Source organism: Balearica regulorum, chromosome 3, assembly GCF_011004875.1.
Source record: "Balearica regulorum gibbericeps isolate bBalReg1 chromosome 3, bBalReg1.pri, whole genome shotgun sequence".
NCBI lineage: Eukaryota > Metazoa > Chordata > Aves > Gruiformes > Gruidae > Balearica > Balearica regulorum.
In genome coordinates, this window is record NC_046186.1 from 38,084,774 (window position 1) to 38,109,314 (window position 24,541).

At 40.8% G+C, this 24,541-nt stretch overlaps 1 protein-coding gene across 7 annotated transcripts in view; it reads right to left on the reverse strand.

Annotated features, from left to right (window-relative positions):
• Nucleotides 1-9,698: 9,698 nt before the first annotated feature.
• Nucleotides 9,699-24,541, reverse strand: part of IBTK (inhibitor of Bruton tyrosine kinase) — a 61,166-nt gene continuing 46,323 nt past the window's right edge. For all 7 annotated transcript variants that reach the window (XM_075747581.1, XM_075747579.1, XM_075747578.1 and 4 more), the window contains exons 26-29: nt 22,232-22,384; nt 13,971-14,039; nt 13,703-13,835; nt 9,699-11,074 (exon numbers count right to left, since the gene is read on the reverse strand). In XM_075747581.1, coding sequence (XP_075603696.1) covers nt 10,949-11,074; nt 13,703-13,835; nt 13,971-14,039; nt 22,232-22,384 — 481 coding nt within the window. In that variant the 3' untranslated portion in view covers nt 9,699-10,948. The remainder of the gene's footprint in view (nt 11,075-13,702; nt 13,836-13,970; nt 14,040-22,231; nt 22,385-24,541) is intronic.

Below are 24,541 nucleotides of genomic sequence, written 5' to 3' on the forward strand. Positions count from 1 at the left end.
AAGCCACCAGCAGTAAATGAACTCCGGCAGCTTTCTAACACAGAAACATGGAGGTGAGTAGGTTGTGAGGCCTCAGCTGAATACAACCAGTAAAGACCCCTTTGATCCATCACCGGTGTCCCATCCAAACGGTGGGGAAGGAAAGGCAAGGTGGTACATCCCCTAAATGGAGAAAAATGGGAACACTCTTGTCATCAAACAAAAAGGAGTCAGATGGACTAAGGCTAACAGTACCAGTTATATTCTACTTACCTGTTCCACTGGTGCATTTCCCCAAATTTAGGACCATTCCCCTTCAAAGATCTCATTGAATGCAGCCTCGGAGCACTCAAACTGGAAAGCTTGCCCCTTAAAAGTTCCTGGACAGTCCAAAGGCTTGGGCATTTAATTTTCCTTTAGTGAGATGACTAGTTTGCCAAGAAGGACCCTAGACTGCAGATGTGGCTGTTATGACTGAGAAAACCATGTGACAGAAAGGTACTAGGAGAAGACAGCTGACCTATGCTGACCACTGGCAAAACAAGACAAGACAAAGAGGCTGGAGGCTTCAGATCTTGCTTTGATGAAAGCAACAGCATTTTTATTACTCAGCTTACAATAAAAATAAAATTTAAAAAATCAAAAATTAATCTCCACAAAACTCACAGCAGCGTTCAACACACTTAGAACACAAATGAGAGGTTCACCCAGAGGTTCCCAGATGATGGGGCAGAGCACACCCTCAGCAAGGCTGCTGCTGACACAAAACTGGGAGGAGCGGTTGATATACCAGAGGGTTGTGCTGCCATCCAGAGGGACCTGGACAGGCTGGAGAAATGGGCTGACAGGGATCTTAGAAACTTCAACACAGGGAAGTGCAAAGTCCTGCCCCTGGGAAGGGACAACCCCAGGCTGGGAGGGGACAGGCTGGAAAGCAGCTTTGTGGGAAAGGACCTGGGGGCCCTGGTGGATTCCAGGTTGAACATGAGCCAGCAACGTGCCCTTGTGACTAAGCAGCCTGACAACCTCTTGGGCTGCATTGGGAAGGGAGTTTCCAGGAGGTCAAGAGAGGTGACCCTTCCCCTTTACTCAGCACATGTGAGGCCACATCTGCAGTGCTGTGTCCAGTTCTGGGCTCCTCAGTACGAGAGAGACATGAACATACTAGAGAGTCTCTAACCAAGGGCCTTCCACTTCAACCACTCTGTGATTCTGTAATTTTACTCAATACCATTGTGACAGCAGAATGAGTAGCAGCTATCAGTATATCACAAATAACAGTCGCATTTTGATGCTACTCGTGGTGGCTCCAAGGCTGCCCATTACCCTCCAGCAGGATTTCTGCTTGTGGCTCAGCTTACAGCAGGTCGAGATCTCAACTAGAATATTCACGGTAGGTTGCTGTGGCTGCACGTGTGTGTACACGCATGTGTGCATGCATGCACATGCTTATGCATGAAAATAATGCAACTGTGATATAGCAACACAGTACTGCACAAACAAGAACAGAAAAAAAAAAAAAATCATTATCAAGATAATACTGACAACAGGAAAATACTTGGTTGTTATATGTTCAAAACCAGAAAAAAATCCCTGTAACTTGCACTTCTAATTCTCTCTTGTCCTCAGCCCAAGTTGCCACAGGTGCATCTCAGCAAGCTCAGGGGTAGATAATGAAATCTGCACCAAGGGGTACCGCACAGGCACAGAAATACCCAAGCAAGGTGTTAAAGTGTTAGTAAAGATGTATCTGTGGGAACTTGTAACACATTGTAAAAAGTGACTTCATGTTGTAAAAAAATTTGGACATTTTAGACTCAAAAGATACTTATTGCCTGTTAGGTTAGCTGAAAGATGTTGCCTGTTAAACACCTGGAAAGAAATACTCGTGTTGAGGTTAATACAAGCTGTGATTAAAATCTTCACATTCTCTTTGCTTTTTTCTTGTCTTGATAGTTCTAAGATAATACAGTATATTTAACATAGAGATGGACTGAACTTGTAATGCAAAAAGAAATACATAAAAGATGTACTAGAAACTACTTCTTTGCCATGAACAAGAAACTGCAGAGGATGTAAGCTCATTTTTCTTCTCTTTGTAGCTCACCTTTAGACACCTCACTGTAAGCCCCATCACTTCTCCAAGCAGGTGGCTCATGCTACTCTGCGCAGCTCCTGCCTTACGCTAGTGTGCCTTCCCCCAAGGAATTCACCACCACCAGTTCAACTAGTTAAGCTTCCCTATTTAGAGTGAAATCATCACACTAAAACTTGAAGGTAACAATCATCATAGACTTGCCAATAGCAGGTCAGGCGCTTTTTACAAGAACGTTAGTTTACAAGACAAGCAATTGCTCAAGAACATGGACACAAAAAGAGAAATATGACCTGATCAGCTTGTGAACGACTTCCAGCCCCTTCAGAACAGGAACAAACAGATATTACCAAACATTCTGGCAGCTTCAGAAAGACGGTCAGAGAGAGGAAAAGATCCTGGTTGAAAGGAATTTCTGTATAGCTGATCCCAGAAAAGCTACAGGCTCTACATGGGGCTGGAATGGGCAACTGGAAGAAGAGACTCCCAGGTTCTCCCTCAGGACATGACCAGAAATTTACTGCTTGACCTTAGACTAACCAACGTATTACTTGTGTGTTGATAGCCACCGCCTGGAAGTAGGATAACAGGTCACAGTTATTGTACCTCACAAATACAGTGAGGCTTAATTGTTAACATTTGCAAAGTGCAGAGATAAAGTTCAGATGAAAAGGTTCACTACCACTCAGTACATACAGATGGAGAGAAGAGATAACGTTAACTCTATTTGCTGATGTGGTGCAATATAATTCAATTCTACAACCGCAAACAAATCAAATGAAGAGTTATGGCTACGCACACATGCACGCACACACATTCTCCTTCAGGCCTGATGCTATCAGCTATTTGTGCAATACAAAGATTTGATCCTGAAAACCCCGCTGTGTTCATAGCCTTACAGCTCAATTCCATCTTCGCAGTATGCACGAATGTGGGCGGTGTGTCTTGTAAACATCTTGCAATACACAGTGGGGAAAAAGATGAAGATTCTGCATATTTTTCCCTTCTGTTGGAATAAAGGCAGAATACAGAAGGCAGAACAAACAGAAATATCTGTATGTATGCATAAGGAAAACACAAGGCAACTTAATACATTCCTTATATTTTTTTCTTTTTGCTAATGTATCACGTGTGGTTCCAGGCGTTGTGTCAGCAGATGGCACGAGCACAGTTCTCACAATGAAGTGCTGTGCTGCCATCAGTGACATTTAGCAGAAGTGGTAGGGTACCCTTTGGAACAAACCTATAACGTTAGACAAAAAAATAGCCCTAGAAGCTCAGTCAGACTGCGAGGCAGTCACAGCTGATGAATCACGATGATTGGCGAGAGTGGAGCCGGAGCAGGTAGCTTGTATTCCCAGTGCAGTTCTCACGACCTCTTCACCTACCGTACAGGGATTATAGCCAGGCTCACGTAGCAGATATAGTTGCTGTGCTTAAAGCAAAGGGCACCTGGCATCCTCCCACCTCAAACTGTGTAACCCACGGGACAGGCAGCTATTTCCTTGTTCACCGGCTGACAAATGTACATGATGTAGTCCTGCAGAATTACAGGATGGTGAAATAACTAGATGAAGAAGGAAGACTCATCTTCTACTTTAATGGCACTTCAGTCTGAGACAGAGACTATATATAGACAGAGATCTATAAACGGTTTACCACCACAAGAAATTAGTTGAGAACCCAACATCAGGTGTTGCATTCTCCATATCTTCTTGGAATAAACTTATATGGGGGGGGGGGGAGGAGGAGAGGAAAAAAAAAAAAAGGCAAGAAAGCTTAAAGTAGGCAGAAATACTTTAGGCCAGGATTTTAACAGCTTTATTACCTTTGCTCTCTGAAAATCTCACGCAAGATTTAGAAGAATTGACCCCTAATATTAAAACTACATTGGTCAATAGAATTGCTTTAAAATGCAAGAGCTCATTTAAATCAAGATCAAGGAGGAGAGCACAATCATCTGTTCTGAACCATCACTTAACTCCAATCACATTTCTCCCCAAAACCCTCAGCTGCCATCAAACAAGAACACTGCTCTCCCTGTTCAAATTCCTGCTCCGTGACGTTACTGATCCTATAGACGGGCCTGATTTTAACTGGACTTTTCCAGTCAAATGCAGCCACCTAGAAGAGCCACTCAAAGGCAACGCACTTGCACAAAGCTTATGCATTTGACAAACTGATGGTGTTCCCATAAAAACATTAACCAAGAAGTTCTATGACCTCTTTGTTAAGGCTGACATATGCAAGTTCAGGCACCTTCATGTGCCAAGTTTCTCAGCTCTGAACGGAGCTGGTGGAGACCCAGCCAAGGTAGGCACCAGAGCCTAGGGAGAACCCTACCAAGCAGTCCTCAGGAGCCCACTCCAGGATCTCCACACTCCCTTGACTCCATTGCCTAACACTTTACTGACTATAACAGGAGCTCAGTCACCTAGCGTCTACGCTGAGGCTCAATTTCAGGTTTCAGGCTCCAGCTGAAATCCATATGCATTGCAACAAAACAGAAAACTGTTAGCATTTCAGTCACTCGAATTACAGGAAACAAAATGTGGTTTAAACACCACCTTGATAATCTTGGGTAAATTCTTCAAGGTTGACCTTCAAGAGCAGTTTCGACGTGTATTAGCATTATATATATTAGTATTAGTTCCTGCTAATCCTTATCTGAAGCCTTTGCAAAAGTTTGCTTAATTTATTTTCTCATTTTATTCAAGTGATGTGAGAGAAAAAAGAAAAAGAAAAAGACAGGCCATGCTAAAGAAATAGCATTCTGTATGTACCTCTAGTGGAAAAACAAAGGAAAAAGTGGAAAAAAGGAGAGGAAAAACAAAAAGTCATATTCTTTGCTGCAAGAATGAAGATGGCACACTTGAGGGGTAGCTTCATCTCCAGGAGATCTCTCTTTGTTCACATCCAACTCCCCTCCTCCAGGCAAGGCCTTCAAAACTCCTCGTGCCGCCGCGCTAGTGCAGTGTGAGCCCCAGCGGGCCGGTACCCGAAAGCTCCTACAAACACGGGGAGGTTTGGTGCCGAGATATACACCAGAGCACAGGAAGTAGTGGTTTGGAGATCAAAAGCTGTCTAGGTAGAGTTTGTGTCAGACACCACTCTCCCGTCCAAGAAAAATCTCACCCAAGCCGTGAGAGGGACTCCCTGACCTCAGAGGTTTCCTTTGCTGCACCATTACTAAAACCTTTTTTATTTACAACATGTATTTTATGCATGTGAATTTGTTGACTTTCCACAATTAGTAAGTTCTTTCTCAAGGTTAGACACCTAAAACAACACTACAGAAATAGTTCCAGGAGCACAAGTATTCACTATAAGCTAAAAAAAAAAAAATTAAAAATTTTTTAAAAAGCTGCGGCAGGAAGAAGCATACAAAGTGATAGTGGAACATGTCCCTTGCTAGGCACGGTTTCTCATGGCTCCTATGTGAAAACCTTCTTCTAGATAGCAATGTGAATGAGAGCAGAGAGCGGTATTGCAGTGTTCAAGATTGCTGGGTAATGACTCTCATTACTCTTTGACCAGGTAGGCTAATTACCCCTGCTCACTTGCAGCACAGATGCAGACACCCAACTTACCACTGGAATCACCATGGTGAGGGGCGAGAAAGCTGTTTTTCTAAGAACATTTATGCTCTGAGGCTCAGAACCAGGTTGGCTGTCACAGGCACCACCCTTCTGGTCCTGAATCTACAGATCCTGCCCATAACATTCCTTCAGGAGCTTTCACAGAAGTATTACCTACACTGCTCCCATTGGGTTTAAACATTTGCAGACGCATGAGTACAGTAATAACAGAGTTTCAGATTCCACATCACTGCCCAGCGGTCAGAGATTTCTGTATTCCAGTGCACAACTGGCCAGATAGGGCAGGTCCCTTCCCTCGTGGCAGTGCTGAGGTTTGCCGCAGCTAGGACCTTGACAGGAGGGACTCGCCTTTTGGATGCCTCATCAGCATCTCACATGACTGGGATGAAGTGCATCAGATTTCAGAGGGAAAAATTTCCCTTCAGTTGAACTAACAGGCTCTTTGGTGGAGTTTTACAGACTTTTCTTGGAGTACGATGGGAGGAATCCATGCCGAGATCATTTAATACCTTCATTAACCAGTTTCCCGATTTTTGAAGACTGCAAAGGTCTTCAGAAAAACCTTGCTGTTCTCTGATGACATCATGCAAATCAAGAGTTAAAGTGACTTTACTCCAATATAAATCTTTCACCATTATAATAAGAACAAGATCTAATAATCCAGTGTTCTGTTCTGACTTAAAGTTGCCACTGCATTGGAACAACCAATTCTTCAGGCAAGGGAAAACATTCAGATTGCTAAGGGGCTGCGGAACATTATTCCAATAACAGAACAATCAATAAACATCTCAAGTTGACCATTGACAAGAGAGCTGGAGGAGTCACTGTCTGTATCATTTCCCTACCGTAAGCATTAAAGAAAAAAAGGGGGGGGGGGAGGTGGAAATACAAAATCATTTAAAGTGCCAAAACATTTAAAGAAGTTTGGTTCCATCATTTCACTATAGCAGAAAACTTGGGTAGAGCCTTTGTGAATACTTTCACTTTAGAATCTGTAATTACAATTTCCTGTTGCCACCTGACTTACCAAGTGGGGGCAGGAGGATGCAGTTAACATGCAAATGGTAGGAAGGAATGGAATCATCAAGATTTGTACCAGAAGTCAAATTAGTAATTTTTTATCAGTGCTTTTCCATGAAAAGTTGCAGAAATTGGTCTTTACGCAGAGATTCCATTTAATGATACTCTACACTCAGTTTAGTCACTAAAAGCAGTCTCTCTTCTTTGGGAACAAAGGCATGGGTTAGTTACAGGTTCTCTAATTGACTGAAGTCACCTACTTTCCCTGCATTTTCATTTCAATATACAACGCAGAAAAGTTATACATTCCTCAAATCCCTTGACGCAGTGACTGTAACAGCAAGTGCTGAAGACACTGCAGTATTATTAAAATATTAGATATAGTTTTGTCTCCATTTTAATGTGAAAACATTTGCAAGTTTTACTTATCCCTCCATTTTTTTGAAAAGTGACTGAAGTTTGAGATAGTGAGTGACGAAGGAGAAAAGACAAAATGCTTACTATTGGTTCAAGAACCTGGTTTGGAGGTTGGTTTGTTTGGTATATCTCAAATATTTCACTAGAAACCTTTTGTTGACTGTTTCTTAAGCCAGCGAGCTGTAATACATCCATCTCCTTGAAATTATATAAATATTGTTTTCACTGCGAACTTTGAGGTGTTGCTTTATGGTCATTAGGACCAGGAATTCTGCCCTTGACTTCACAAGTTTTTTGGTGCAAGTTAAAGGAGTTAACAAGCCCAGAAATGACAAGATGTTGTTAGAGCTAAACAAGCGAAGATGGAATTAATGTTTAGCATTACACAAAAGGTCGCAAACTCAGGCAGCTGAGCTACAAAACACCAGGGTTTTTTGTGTGGATGCAAAGTTAACATATGCACACAAGGTGGTTGAATTTCTGGATGCAGTTGCTTAAACCCTGGGTATTTCCCTCATGCAGACTGGATGCAAAGGAAGAGTTGCAGAGACAACTAAAATGTGATGTTACTTTATACACAAAGTTTGGGTAGGGATACCTGACAGTAACAACTTAAACTAAGATTTCAGGATATCACTGCTTCACGTAAAAACAATTTTAGCAAGTTTCAATACCTAGTAAAACCTCCCTGTGGAGGAAAAATAACCAGAAGAAATCAAACTATGAATATTCACTCAGCTGACACATATAAGATCTCTAGCCAGATTAATGGTTATACTTTTATCTCCCTATACAGTTATTAATAGAGATACTTATTTCTTTAGCCTTAGGAATTCTGACAGAATAAAACAAAAAAGTAGCATTATTAAAAAAAGAAAAAAGGGACCTCATTTCGCAGGAGGTCATATGAAAATCCATGAAGAGGAAAAGCCAGTGCAATGGCCACAGGCACATTTCCGAAGATCGTTAAAATCAGCGGACACCCACTTACCGTTGAATGGAGTCACAAGTCTCAACTCATTCCACTAGATGAATGCTGATCTACCACTAAATAATTCTGTTCAGCCCTGTTTATGCTTTAAAACTCTTAAAAATAACCCTACATATTTTTCCAGAAGACATCTGGTAAAATCATAGTCATGGTGTGCACTGACCTATACTGGAGAGCCCAGCAAAGGACGACAAAGAGAACTGAAGCGTGTGACGCACGAGGAGAGGCCGAGAGAGCTAGCACTGTTGATCCCGGAGAAGAGAAGGCTCGAAGGATCCTACAACCTGATGGAGGGGCCAGGAAGAATATGGAGACAGACTCTCCTCAGCGGTACCCACTGACAGGACAAGAGCCAAGGAAGGGCACAAACCAAAATACAAGGAATTCTGTTTAAATATAAAAATACCTTTTTACTGTAAGGATGGCCAAACACTAGAAGCAGTTGCCCAAGGGGCTTGTGGAGCCTCTGTCCTTGGAGATGCTCCAAACCTGACTGGACAGGGATGAAGAAACCTGCCCTGGCTGAGCCTGCTTGAGCAAGGGGAGTTGGACTGGGCATTCTCCAGAGGTTGCTTGGAATCTTGATGATGATGCAATTGTCAAGTCTATGCAAGTATATATAAATATATATATATGTATATAGATTGACCTCACATTAATACTGCAAAACGATACTTTTTGATCAAAGTATGCAACTGAAGAAAATTTAAAGTTCTACCACTTCCACAGAAAGATATTTACATCTGTTGATGCAACTGCCTTGTTCTGGATTTTTGTTTGGGTTTTCATGTGTACCATAAGCTATCCCCAGAGTGTATCCAGGGATTTAGAAATTTTTGGGTTTGTTTCCACTATAATTTGACGTTTTTTAAGTACAATTCAGAGATTTTAAACTCTATTAATTTCCAAGGAAGTTAAATAAAAATGGAATCTGTAAGTTTACACAGCTTTCTGTGACACATTTTAACCATAAGCTGTTATAACACAACAGTTTAAAAAAGGTTCTCAATTTCAGAAGAGTGGTACACTGACTATTCCTCACTTTGTTTTGTGAATATGAAGTACAATCAGTGACAACCGATAAGCAAAATGCAGCAATAAACCCAGAATTTAAAAAGTAGTCAAGCTCTTGGGCACTGTGGAAGCATGAATCCTCTTACAATGACAGGACAATAATATTTCAAACAGCATATTCTGATCAAATTGGGGGGGGGGGGGGGAATCAAAACATGAACCAGTGACTTTACAATAATTTTATATTTGAGAGCAAATTTGGCTCACACCTGGAAAGGCCCACTGCTTTTGTAGCTATTTTTCACAGTACATAAGCTTTCTTTTAGTTCAGAAGGACAGTTTCAGTAGGCTTGAAGGTCCTGCAGTGCATCAAGTGAAGCACTTACTGCAAGTATTCTCATTAGTATAGTGAATGAATCACCAGTAGAATTTAAAATAGAATTAAAAGCTACGTCTTCCTTTGCCTGTATAACTTCAAAACGCCTATAGTTCTTGTTTCATATACAAAAGAAATACTTTTAGATTACTCTATAGTTACCTAAAGCATTAATTATATATAGACAGCACATAAAAGCACACTAACTTTGTGTAAATCATTTTATGGTTTATTGCATTTGTTTACAATATTTGTGGGGGATTTTTTGGTGTAGCTTGACCTGAAACCATTAGACATATCTACAAAGGTTTTTTCAAGATTCAACTCTTTTATCACACAGTGATCAATTCTCTACATTCATCTTCTGTAGCTCTCAATTCCAGTTTTCCAGAGTTCATGAGTACTGACACTATTGAAAAAGTACAAGTTCAAACACACCTATACAAACAGACAGACTAGACAGAATATTGCAGGTAAGGCTACTTTTTTTTTTTTTTAATATGTATATAAATTTGTTTAAACCAGGCACAGAGAACTTTGGAACACACAATATTGAAAGCCACCTATGATAATCTTTGAAGGTTAGGTGTTTGCAAATTCCACAGTCAAGCATTCGTCCCTATAGCATTAACAATGAATACACAGATCTTTTATTTCCCCAGCACTTCAAGTGAATTGTACTTTAAACACAGTGGTTCTAAAACTGTACCATATTTATCAGAATAAGACTATAGATGAGCTAACTAAGTGCCACCACGTTCTATTCAACTGTGTGCTTTACTTCACAACAGAGCTGACTGCTCCAAGGCCAGCCTCACGACAGTGAAAAAACATGCACAACTGAACTGAGAGCAGGCAATCGCAGGGCACTTCGGTACAGCGCAGAGGTTCATCGTGGGGCACAACAGTAAAAAATACTGGCTGCAACAATCAGAGAACCAGTGCTTACACACATAACTTAAGGAAAACTGCGTTATCAAACTGTACTTTATGTGAAGTTCAAGCACAAACTTTTTGCAATAGTCCATATTAGCCAGAAAGCTCTGAAGAATATATCCCCCCTCCCAGACTTTAAAGATGTATAATTCTGCACATTCAATTCCACATTAAGTCACAAAATAAGCACTCATTTTTCAGCCACCTGTGAATTTAACAAAAAACCCTCACAATTTAAGAACAGCAAATGCATTTCCAATCTACAGCTTCATGTAACGTTACTAATAATATGCCTTGTTAAGGAAAGTCTCTCAAAACATACGTACAATATATACTGTGGGTGAAGGACACAGTGAACACATTATTTCCATTCTCTCTAACAAATATCTAGTGATTATGTGCAGTGTTTGAACGTTGATGTTAAAAATTACATGATTCTTGTTCTTCCAGTCCCGTTCTACTTGTAATGAGAATTAGAACTTCAGAAGTGCACGTACAACATGGACTGTGAAGAGTATAAATTAGTGCTTGTTCCACATAGGTGCAGCTATAGGTCCCTGTGGAGCCCTTTCAACAGTCACAAATTCATCAGGGTTGTCAAAAGCTTCATAGTGGATTAATAAATCTTGAATAGCACACTCCTCGATCTGGAAGGAAAACATAACATGTATGTCAGCGCCAGATCTACATTTACACCAGTAGCACAATTATGATCTGGCTTTACTAGTCCTGAATGCGTGTCTGCTACAGACCTCCTAATCAGGAAGCAGTAGTAGATAAGGCCCTTCTTCAGACAACTCAAAAGAAACCTCATGTTTGCACGTCCTGCTCCTCATGGGAAACCTGAGCCACCCTGATATGTGCTGGAAAGGCAACACAGCAGGGCACAAGCACTCCAGGCGGTTTGCATTGGTGAAAGCTTTCTAACACAGATGATCAAGGAGCTGATGAAGGCAGACACTGTGCTGGCTCTCATATTTGCAAACAAAGAAGGACAGGTCAGGGATGAGAAGGTTGAGGGCAGCCTTGGCTGCTGTAACCATGAGATGGTGGAGCTCAGGATTCCGAGAGATGGAAACAAGACAAACAGCAGGATAACAATCTGGGACTTCAGAAGAGAAGACTATGATCTGTTCAGGGACCTGCTTGGAAAAAATAGTGGGATATGGCCCTGAAGAGAAGAAGGGTCCAGGAGAGCTGGTTGATTTTAAGGATCACCTCCTCCAAGCTCAAGAATTGTCCATGCCAATGAGCAGGAAGCCAAGCAAGAGTGGCAGGAGGCCTGCACGGACAAAAAAAAAAAAAAAAAGCTCCTGACAAAACTCAAACAAAAAGAAATCAGAGACAGGCGATCCAGAAGGAAAACAGAGACATTGTCTGAGCATGCAGGAACAGAATTAGGAAAGTCAAAGCCCAACTGGACTTGAATCTGGCAAGGGACATGGAGGACGACAAGAAAGGCTTCTACAGCAGCAAGGAAAACATGGTCCCACTGCTGAATGACAAAGGACATGGATAAGGCTGGGGAACTAACAGCCTTCTTCATTTTTATCTTTAGTGGTAAGACCAGCCTTCAGCAATCCCAGGCCCCTGAGATCAAAGTTTGCCAATATCATTTGCAAGGCCACTCGCCAAAAAAAAAAAAAAAAAAAAAAAAAAAAAAAATCATCTTTGAAAGGTTGTGGCAATAAGGGCTGGTTCCTGAGGATTGGAAGGAAGCAAATGTCATTTCATTCCTACCTTCAAGAAACGCAAGGAGGATCTGGCTGACTACTTACCAGTCACCCTCAGCTTGATCCCTAGGAAAGTGAAAGAGCAAATCCTCCTGGAAGTCATTTCCAAACATATGGAGGACAAGAAGGTCACTGGGAATAGACAGCATGGATTTATGAAAGGGAAATCATGCCTGCCAAACCTGGTAGCTTTCTATGGTGAGAAGGCTGGCTTGGTGGATGAGGAGTAAGCAGTTAATGTTGCTTACTTCAACTTTAGCAAGTCTTTCCACATTGTGTCCCACATCCTCACAACCTTAAGTACAGACTACAGAAACGGACAGTGAGACAGACTGCAAACTGGCTAAACTGGTGACCTCAAAGGGTTATGATCAGTGGCATAAAGTCCAGCTAGAGGCTAGTCACTAGCACCAATGCTGAGATTGAGACTAGGGCCAGTACTGTTTAACATCTTCATTAATTACTCACATGATGGGACAGAGTGCACCCTCAGCAAGGTTGCAGACAATACAAAATCAGAAGTGGCTGACCCACCAGAGGGTTGTCCTGCTATCCAGAGGGACCCAGAAAGGCTGGAGAAATGTGCTAACAGGAACCTCATTAAGTTCAACAAACAAAAATGGAAAGTCCACCTCCTGGGAAGAATAACCCCAAGCACCAGTACACACTGGGGACCGACAGGCTGGAAAAGAGCTTAGCATAAAAGGATCTGGGGCCCTGGTGGACAAGCTGCCTATGAGTCAGCAATGTCCTCATGTGGCACAGAAGAGTGACAGCTATGAGGGACAGCATTGCCAGCAGATTGAGATAGGTGATCCTTCCCCTCTACTCAGGACTGGTGAGACACATTTGGAGTGCTGGGTCCACTTCTGGACCCCCCAGTACAAGAGAGACCTGGACATACTGGAGAGACTCCAGTGAAGGGATACAAAAATGATTAAGAACTTGGAGCATCTAACACATGAAGAGATGCTGAGAGCACTGCAGTTGTTTAGTGTGGAGAAAAGACGGCTCAGGGAAGTCTTATCAAAGTATATAAATATCTGATGGGAGGGAGCAAAGACAACTGAGCCAGGCTCTTCTCAGTGGTGCCCAGTGAAATACAGAAAACTGCATTTAAACGTAAAATTCTCTTTTACTGTGAAAGTGGTTGGACACTGGAACAGGTTTCCCAGAGTGTCCATGGAGTCTCCATCCTTGCAGATATTCAAAAGCTACCTGGACTCAGCTTTGAGCAACCTGCTTTAACTGACCCTGCTCTGAGAGGGGGTTTGGATTTGACAATTTCCTAGAAGTTCCTTCCAACCTCAACCATTCTCTGATGCTATGAATGCTTTAATCATGGACTCAGTCATCAATTTGACTTTAATACAGGCCTACCTTATCAAACAGCAACGTAAAGTTATTATTAAATGGTATTTAATACCATTATGTAAATGATACTACACATATAAATACATAATTAATCCTAGAAACTGGTCTCTGAAACAGCCATTGGAAACTCCTTGTGTAACTTCACAGCTGCAGTACTTAGTGCTTTACCTGGATCAAAGCCAAAGGTTTTTCTCTGCTCCTAATCAGAGCAGCTTCTTGCTGGAGCTCTTCCTCTACAATAGCTGAAAACATGACAGGTGCTATCACAGGGGATCTAGTTGGTGATGTTGCTAACCAAGGACTGCAAAAAAAAAAAAAAAAAAAAAATAAACAAAACCAAACCCCACAACATATGACATTATGAGGCATCATCAAGAACAAGGTCAGCACAACACACAGAAACAAGCTCCAGAATCTAAGCCACTGTCAAACTTACTTATGACTCTCCAGCTGTGGAGAATCCAGTACATGGTCATCCAGACCTGGGCTACTTCTAGTGGTGCACCTAGAAAAAAGTAGGAAAGGAGAGTGAAAGCCACCGACAGAGCATTCTACTACATTGTACTGTGAGGTACAAATTTACAGTAGGCAATTACAAGTTTGTAGGGTTTTTCCAGGGGAAAGGCATTAGGATGTAATGCCGAATTTGTCTAAGTGTGATACTGTGACTAGAGAAGACACTGATGCTCATTTCTGACTACCAGAACTCAATGGATTTTCAGCTTGGGCATTAATTCTGGCATTTCCTAACATTTGAGCATTTGAACTGAGGTGCTTTTTTAAAAATAAAAAAGGGTTTTTTACATGTAAAATAGTCAACTGAGTTATGCACTAACAGCATTGCCTATAAACATTTGCAATTAATATGAAAAGAATGGCTTCAACTTAAAAAACCAAACAATTGTCCTGTATTCAAATTAAGTGTTTTGTGTGAAAAAAACAGTGCTAAAAGTGCACTAGTAAATTATTTCCTCAGGTATAAGCCCAGAAATTACGGACTTTCAGTACATATGTTGCAACCACCTCCCACATTCATAAGAATAACATAAAACTAGAATTAACAGAATTGAAAAAAAAACCAACCCTGAAATATCAATAAAGAGTTCCCAACAGGAAGATACTTTGTTCAGTTGCAAAATGTTAAACTCTCAACAAAAAGAAGTCACATTTGGTATATTGTATGCCTTAAGAAACAAGTAGATTTGTCAGAAAAATCCTACATCTGGAAGGAAAGAGATAGTAAATAATGAGAATAGGTCCCTATCTTTGGCAACTTTTGCAATTTCCAGAGCTCTTAAAAAAATGTTACAGCATACTATGAAATGCTAGCAGACTTTTTTGAATTATTCTATGGCACTGTAAAAACCTCTAAGGGTGTTGGTATTTCAATAAATCAGTCTCAGTTTTCTTTAAGGCTTTGGTAATCCTCTGTAAGTGGCCACAAACTCTTGGAAAAGAGGAAAAATCTATAGAAAGCTAAGAGAATTCCAGTAACTGCTAGGTTCTCTGCCTGGAATATTCTCCCCAGAACACAATTCCAAAGACAACAAGAATCACGATTCCTACCACTAAGCAATGAAGGCAAAATCTCAAAAAATCTGAAATGCAACATCCATCATCAAAAAAGGCATTTAAATGAACCATGCCCAGCTTTTTGTCACAAAATATAATTTTGCCCATCAAACAGTCAACTACCCAAGGAACAAAATGAACCAAGTTTAACTGCTCAGAGGAAAAAAAAAGAAAATCTGCAGCAACAGCTGCCAGGGCATAATGCTGGACTTCAAAAGAGGCTTTCTACAGTGTCACTCCCTTGAATTAAACCCAGCAGATATGACCTGGCAGAAGGTGTATTACTTCTGTGTTTCCACCAGGAAAGCACAGTTCATGTGAGTCAAGATGATCCTTCCCCTCCATTTTCAGTACTGGTGATCATATCAGACACTGGCAGGTCAGCCCACGGTACCCTGGGTGGAGAGGAAACCAAAAAAGGTGTGGTACTCTCCAAACTGGATGTTGCCAAATAACCACTATTCCAGAGCTTTGAAAGAACTGACACATGAAACAACAGCTCCATGACAAGAGTGCTCACATCTGCCGTACCATTCTCCAGATATAGTCTCAATCTGCAGTTCCTTTATTTTGACCTCATTAATATGCAATGCTTTTTCCGGATGTGTTGAAGAATTTTTAAAAATGGGGGAAAAAAAGTAGAAAATCAGTATATTGTAATTTTTTTCTGTTTTATCTTTGGTAAAAGAAAACCAATGGCAGGTTAGAGAATCCTATTTTATTTAAGAAATGTATCACGCCATGCCAGATAAGTGTGATAAATGAATATAGGAATTCTGTATGACACTGAGACAAGTGCCATATAACCTTTTTTTTTTTTTTAAAACCAGTTTCTCATATTTCTCCTACATAGCTAATTCCTTACCCACTTTACAGCTGGGTTAATCATTATTTTAGAGGATAAGTTAACTAAAAGAAATATAACTGAGTTTTTAATGTTGGTGGACATAATAAGCAGCAAAGCTCAAATCAGTAGACAATATTAAGAGATGCTATTAATTTAGCAAAGGATAAAAATGAACAGTATGACTGTGGAACAAAGCAATGGGAAGGGAAATTCAGAAGTACGAAAGAAAAGACTGTGTGAAGTGAAGGCTGTAGTAAACTAAGCTGGGAGTTTTTTCAGTTTGAAGAGAAAAAGGAGAATCCAGGGTGTAGTGATCATGATAATGAATCAGAAGTATGTGGCTGGGAAAAAAACAGAGTTGTTTCCATTTGATACAAATACTTTTGCCAACACATACCACAATGAACAAAGCTTATTTGGACGAGCTTTCAGTTTTGGTCTCTTAGGTTCAAGGAAGACTAAACTGTCATAGATGCAGAGAAGAGTAACTGATACTGAGTCTTCCACCGATCATCTTCTGAGAGAAGACTAAAAATTATCTCTAACCTAGAGAGAATGACTACACTTCATAGAGGCAGCACTTGGACTGATTTCTGATATACAAGGACAACGGAAAACCAGATCATTTAAATGTGCCTTCAGTCAAGCAAGTGTGGCAGAAGGTTGGCAGGGATGAACAAGCAACTCTAGATGGACTTCAAATTCAAAAAGGACAGTGGAACAGGGGACAGTCTGCACCAGAGGAAAATAGAAATATTACTTCTGTGTACAGCAACAGAGTTAAGAGCCAATGCTCAGCTGGAGCTGAAACAACTGAGGGATGTGCAGGACGAAAAGAAGGGCTTCTATATTAGCAAGAAGAAAAACAAACCAACCAGCTACGGAGGTTTCCTGATGTCTAGAAAAAGCTAAATGTTACACCCATTTTCAGGAAGGAGGATACGGGGAACTACAGACTGATCAGTCTCATCTCAATCCTGGGGAAGGTTGTGGAGCAAATCCTTGTGCAAGTAGTTTCTGAGCATATGTGGGACAAGAAGATAACTAGGAATAGCCAGCATGGATTTATGACACAAGCCAAATTGTGTCTGATCAACCTGATTGCCTTCTGTGATAGGATGACAGGCTCTTCAGACTGCAGAGAACAGTGGATGTCATGTTCTTTGGCTTCAGCAAGACATTTGACATGTTCTGTTATCATATCCTTATACTCAGTCTGAAAAATATGGACTGAGCAAATGGATTACTAGATGGGTGGAAAATGGTTTGGACTGAAGGGCTTCAGGGATTGTGGATTAGCTGTACAAAGTCCAACCGGAAACCAAGTACCAGTGGTGGTTCTCAGGGACTGATACTGGGACCAATCTTGTTTAGCATCTTCGGTAGGACAGAGTGCACTCTCAGCAAGGCCACAGATCGATGGGCAGTGTGTGGGGAGGGTGCAGCAGTCCACATTCTGGACACCATGCTGCCATTCAGAAGGCCCTCAAGAGGCTGGAGAAATGGGCAAACAAGAACTCATAATTTCAAAGGCAAGTGCAAAGTCCTGTATTTGGAAGAGAATTGCTCCACGTAGTAATACAGGCCAGGGGCTGACTGGCTAGAAAGCAGCTCTGCAGAGAAGGAGCTGCAGAGTCCTGGCTGGCAGCAAGTCAAAGATGAATCGGCACGTGCCCTTACAGCAAAGGCGGCCAACTGCATACTAGGCTGTACTAGCGAGAGTGTAGCCAGGCAGTCAAAGGAAGTGATTCTTCTCCTCTATGCTGTATTTGTTAGTCTATGTACAGACTATCATATCCAGTTTGGGGCTCCTCAATACAAGAAGGATGCTGTCAGGCTGGAAGAAATCCAGTGGAGGGCTACCAAGATTAGGGGCTGGAGCACACGAGAGAGAACTGTGTTTTGTTAATCCTAAAAGAAGGCAGCAAAGGAGAGATCTCATTGCTATCTTCAGCTACCTAACTGGAGGGTAGAGAAAAGATGCAGCAAGAATCTTCTTAGAGGTGCACAGTGACAGAATAAGAGGCAACATACAGGAGCTGCAAAATAGGAAATCCCAGTTAGATGCAAGGGGAAAATTAATTAATTAATTAATTAAATAAATCGCACTGTGGGGATGATCATACACTGGAATATGTTACCCAGAAAAGTTGGGGTATCTTCATACTTGGAAGCAGTCACAACTCAACTGGACCAGGCCCTGAGCAACATGATCTAGTTTGAGCAGGAGGCTGAACTAGAGAATCTAAATTATTCTATGATTTCAACAGCAGGGAATGACTTTTTAGCTGAAGCCTAGATAAATCAGCTTCCAGCTTCTACTGCACTTCAGAAAGATAATAACATAATAAAAAGCAGGAAAGAACCAGAGAAAGGGAAGGAAGGAAGGACTGCAGATGAAGGCAGTTTTTTGCTTGCTGGTTTGTTTAATTAAGAGCATGTTTGTACAACTTACTAAATGCCTTTATTCTGGTGTCATCTCTCAACTTTATCTCTTTTTTCACCTGCTTTAGTAATGCTCACCTTCCTGCACATTTGACAGTAACCAACACCAATCCAGCCCATTTGACAGCCGTGCTCTTCCTCCCACTCACAATCCAAAGAACTCACAGCACTACTAGAAATGTATCCAAGTAGATTGTTATACTTAACAACCCTGTTTCAATACAGATAAAAAGTTCTTTCCAGGTAAGACTTCTAAACAAAAAAAACCCCACCCAAACAACAACCAAAAAACCACCACAACAGAAATTTCCAAAAACTGGAGTTAATAGTTCCAGTGTCACAGCACACTCTAGTGATCAATTAAAAGATAAATACCTGTATCATCTCCCTCAATTTAAATGTGGCTTTAAATTGTAGGAAGCAGTTCAGATATTTTGTAGCTGTTTGTACATACATACATCTGTGGTTTTTGCTAGCAAGGCACTCAGTCCAGATATTAAATCAACTGCAGATATTTCAACATGCTAGATTAATTCCTCAGCTGGCATCAAAATAACTAGAAGAAATGGAACAGACAGGAAAGGGGAAGCTAGCATATACAGAAAAATTGAAAAAAAGCCTCAAAAATATAGAACTTGGAAACCTGGAAGTCTTGAAAATTAAAGACTGATGCAGACACGTAAGTGGTTCTGCCTGGAAAAAAAAAACCAGCCAAGTATCATCAGTACTGAACCAACCTGATTATCTCAGTTGGCTGAACTCGCATGACTCCTGCACAGCCACCAAGATGTCCCAGCACTCAGGTCCCCAGTGTTTCTTGAGGATTTGACATCTGAAGCCAGTTCAGGTCCAGTGCCTCCCTGATCTAATGACTGCTCTCAGAAAAGGAACACAAAGCCTGGTCTTCTGCAGAACCTCTTGGGTTTTGCTGTACCATTTGAGTCATATACTACTTATTAGCTCATTATTAGCCATGCCAGAACAAGGCCATTCCCACGCAAAGCCACAAAGACTTGTTTCCACTAAGACTCTTCACTGCTCCCTGGAGTAACACAGTGAAGACAACCCAGGCTGCCACAACAAAGTTAAGTCATGGCAGGCCTATGATTTTAGCTTGGACTATGAGCAACACATGCACAGCTGCACAGCATAACTCCCAAGGCTGAGCTGTCCCTGGAAACAATGCAGCCACATCCACACGGCCCAGCTTTTGGGCTGATCTGCCTCTGGACTGAATCCAGTTCACATCTTCACATTCACGACATGGTTCATCTACAGAAAATTTCTGGGTTGCATAAATTGGAAGGTGACAGTATATGAAAGAGCGTTTATGCAACCACCAAAAACCCCTCATCCAGCGACTTAAGAAAATTGTCAGTTTAATTACTGCACAGTTTATCAAAAGAAAAAAGACAAAGCAGGAACAGTAGCCATGCAAATATTTTTAACATCCCATCAGTGAGTCTGACATCAGCAGATGAGGATTACTTATGCTCTATGCACATGCAATTTCCTTTCCTTAAAAAGGAAGAGGTAAGGGTGTGGATAATTTATCTTCACAGAAATAGCCCTTGAATGCCGTAGGCAAAAATCAGAGCCTACTGTGACAGGAACTGTACAGTCAAAGAATAAAATTACATCAAACTAGAAACTCAACTTCTAACTTTCAGATGGATGAACTAGTCACCTAGGCTCTTTATATCTAATAAAGAGAAATAAGCATCTTCAGACACAATTCAAAACAACCTGAAATGGCTCTGAAAGTGCCATCTTTTCCAACTCATTATAGTCAATCTAGTCATCTAGGCTTCCACTAGCTTAATGTATCATTTTCAGACAGCTAACGTATTAGACCTGGATTCAGCTCAAATAATCTACTTTGAGAGCATACAGACTGGGAGACTGCACAAACTAGACAGAGCAATGCAAAAGGAAAAGAAATGACTTTACGAAGATCGCAGAGCAGGTGTGACAAAGCTAATAATAGTATCCAGTTCAAATTCCCTTATTACCAGCCCCTGCCATCTCCCATATGACGAGAAGCTTTATTATTTTGCTTGCAACAAAATTAATGATACCTGGTTTTCTGCAGATTTGTGCTTCATGTCCCTACATCTCCACTCATCACAATAACTTCAGCTTTATCCCTCTGTTCCTGAAGAATGCCCACCCATCACACACACTCTCCAAATCCCTCCTACCTCTCTCCTCTAACACCATCCCACACACAATGTTCCTATAATTCTACCCTCATTTTGGTCTTTATCTACCAATAGGACACATACTACTTCTGTCCTAGGGAAACACCAGTTTCTATACAAGCTGAGCAACTAAGAGGAAGGCTCAGCAGAACTTACCTTTCCTTATGGAGGGGACAGTTTTTGGAGAAGGATAGAACAGGAGTTCATAAGAAAAACTAGCAGGTAATGAGTGTCAGGGCTCCCTGTGCACCAACAGGCTCTGCAACTCTTCTCCCTCAGCACAACCATGTAAACCTGAGTCAGGCTGCTATGAACAGAGTTGAGTTGCAATGAAGAGCTGTGCAAAGGCTCACAGGGCTCCCCCTCTTTACTCAGGAGCTGTATTTAAGCTCAGTCCCTCAGTCTTAGGCCTTTCTTGAGCAATGCTGCAGCTACGCCCAAGCCCAGCCTTGCTGTACCTGACCCTGACTTGACTTGCATGTTTGACCTCAACCCTGCCTCATCCCAATAAACCTGTCTGCAGCTCAGCCTGGTTTCTGTCACGGAGCTGCCCTGCTCACCTCACTCCAGCACAGCGCGGCTGTGCCCTGGCCAGGGAAGCCACTGCCCAGCCAGTCTTGCTGTCACCCTTGGCTCCCTTACTACCATGGGGCAGCTGGCCTGTACTGCTTCCAGACGGTGGGTGGGAAAGTCTGAAAGATTTTTAGGACCTCTGTGTTGTAAATATTTTTGAAATGCACAGCATGCAAACTTACTGATGATAGCAGGAAGAGATGCAGGTGAGTGGACAACTCAGTCATACAGACTTTCAGGAATAAGGCTGAGATTTCTCTCCTCAGCTTAGACAGTTATTTTAACCCAAAACAGAGGTTTATTGGAGGTAGCAAGAGAATGCGTGGCCAAAACAGTTTGACCAAAAAGCAGTATTGTCTAATAACTAGGCATACAATTCACGTGCACCTCAGAACAAGTTATTTTTGTCCTTAGAATTATAGTTCCCCAGTAATTACAATACACAGACATAACCGATGCATCAATATTTAAGTAAGCCCTCTTCATCCATGAAAAATTGCACCTAAACAATTAAGTCAGCTTACAAAAAAACCTCAGATCAGGAAATGCCAGAACTGTGTTTGAATAAACTGATTTTATCCACTCAGTGGTTACACAGAAACACTACTAAGCAAACTCTGTTTCATGCATGCCATATCTGAATGCTAAAGAATATCTAATTTCTACAGAAGTTAGAAAATACAGATTTATCATTTTTATATATACATACATATACAAGTGTACGCACACACATGTACATATTTTGTTTGGAGTCTGCCATGTTTGTATCCATATATATACACACACACATATACACATGTTCGTATATATAGACACAAACACTTTCAACATCAAACAAAATATTAGCAGTGGCATTAAATTGCTTTAGTCTTTAAGTCTCCTATTTGTAAGAGTATTCTGTTCATAAAATTCTTGTAATGATTCTATTAATAGGATGCTTACAGGATTATTTTTTTTTTAAAATGACAATTTTATCCTTTCTTATTTCAGCAGAATTTAAACAGGTTATTGTGGTTCTTGTATAATGGTGGATTAATTAGGAAAAGACTGGTCTTTTACCTTATGGTGTTTTGGGCTGATGAATCCTCAGTTCCTTTATATCCACCTCTTTTGATACCAGTACCAGGTGAATTATTCGCACTCATACATTTTTCTTCTTCCATTACAAGATCACGAAATGACTTTGGCAAAGCAGAATGTAATGAAGATGACCTAAAAAAAAAAAAAACCCAACAACTCATTGTATACTGGCACTTTCCAAGACTCCAGTTCTACAATTCTGAGAGCAAAGAGGGCCTTTTCAGTTACTTGGCTTTTGTATCTCACCATTATGATTGCTGGACCCCATTCACTAAAATAAGTCACTTTGGGTCAAACAGGTAAACATCAGAAAATAAATACCTACGAGAACAGAACAAGCCAGTAGTATGGAAGTTTCATTAGAAAGAAAACAAAACCAAAACCACAAAAACCCAAAACACCAGCCCTCCATGTATTACCCCCAACTCATCCTCTTAAAAAGCAGTTTTATTTTCATATAGACCTTGTCTTAGACAAGCTGTACCTTTTCTAACAGTATTATTCCTTGAAAAGTATTCTCATAAATCACATAATGCCCTAATACTTTTGTTCTAATACTGTTCGTTTACCACCACGAAAGTCAAGTATAGGTGATCTTCTTTCCCCAAGATATTGAATGAGTTACTCATACCTGCTGCAGGTTCTATAAATCACTTAATCCACAACGAAATTCATAAAACTGATATGCTTCATTTTCTTTTACTTGCCCAAGTATAATGTGTACTGTTACTGAGCTAAAGACTGCATATTATCTTTCAAAAATAAACCAGTATGAAAATATAGCAATTTAGCATCATAGCTATACTGAACACTTTCTGATTCAAAAGCCTTATCATTTACAGAATTCAAGGCAGTTACCATTAGTCTTTGCCTTACCTATCAAGATTTTGGAATTAATTCTTCATACATTTGCTTACATTTAACTTTACTCAGCATAGTAGTCCCACACACTGTCAAATATACAAAATACATAGTAGAAGAATAGCTCTGCTCATTATCTACGCAAAGAAATAAGAGATCAATTACAAGCACTACTGAAGTAAAACAAGCTTTCTATACAGTCCGAATTGTGCAGCTACCATAAGAGGGGAAGTATTTGAAGCCAAAGACTTTGAAACTACATCTATGTGGTATACAATTTAAGAAAACAAACACGAGGTAATTTAAACATTGCAACATTGTATCTGAAATCTTACAACGAAAGCATCTGAAAGTTATGTATGACACCTGAACCCCATGCTAAACCAGGTGGGCTTAAGTGCTGGGGGTTTTTTTGTCGGTGGTTTTTTCAATGCTGTATGAGCAGCACAGAAGGCATGGAAAGTAGAATGGGAACCTCCAGATGCAGGGGCTCAGAGTCATTCTGTACATCCTCTATTCCTGCTACCAGCTGGCAGACAGGAGTCCGGGCAACTGTTTGACTAGAACTTCCCTAAACTTATTATATCAGGTAGGCAAATGATTCTCTTCGGATTTGCTGTCACAGAAGCTTCTTCTGCTACTAACAATTTAAGTAGCCTACCCATTTTAATGAAAATTCTGTACTGCAATCAGATCCACTTGCAACACAGCACCAAAACCCCCTCCAAACACCCCCCCCCCCAAAACCACTCAACCCTGCGTCATTTAAACCTTGTGAACCTCCAAAACAATTACTGGTGGCTTAAAATGGTACAAATTTTCCTAATAATAACAACTCTAAGTTTCAGCTTGTCTTGCCTGATACACTGTCATTTCTCTCTAATTTGTAGCATCAGAAGAACTAATTTATACATCTTTTTTAAAAAAGTGGAATATGACTAAGTTTCTCTAAGCTGTAACTACAAGACATCAAAGCATGAAGTTCCAAAACAGCTGTTGATGTTTCAATATGAGCTGGAATACTGAGAAACTGACAAGCTGGACATTAAAATACACAATTGTTAATTCTCAAGAGAGACTTCAAATTTAATTATGGCTCCACTCTTGAAAAGCCATAGGCTCTCCTGAACTTAAAGAAAAAATAAAACAAATATACAACACCCTCCTCCCTCAATCAAAGTAGATTTGGAGAACTAATAAAGTTAACACCTAGCTTCTTGCATGACATACTCTCAAAATATTACTACTATGATTTCCACACCACCCCTCCCTTCTAATTACCACTTTTCTTCAAAGGAGGAACACAGGTTCAGTCCCCCACAAACTATGAAACCGGAGGTTTCTTTTGATGGAAAAGGTAGGATATTGTGCATGACAGACTCTGTCTTTCAGTCAACCAAAAAAGAGCCGGAAGGTCCCACACCCTTC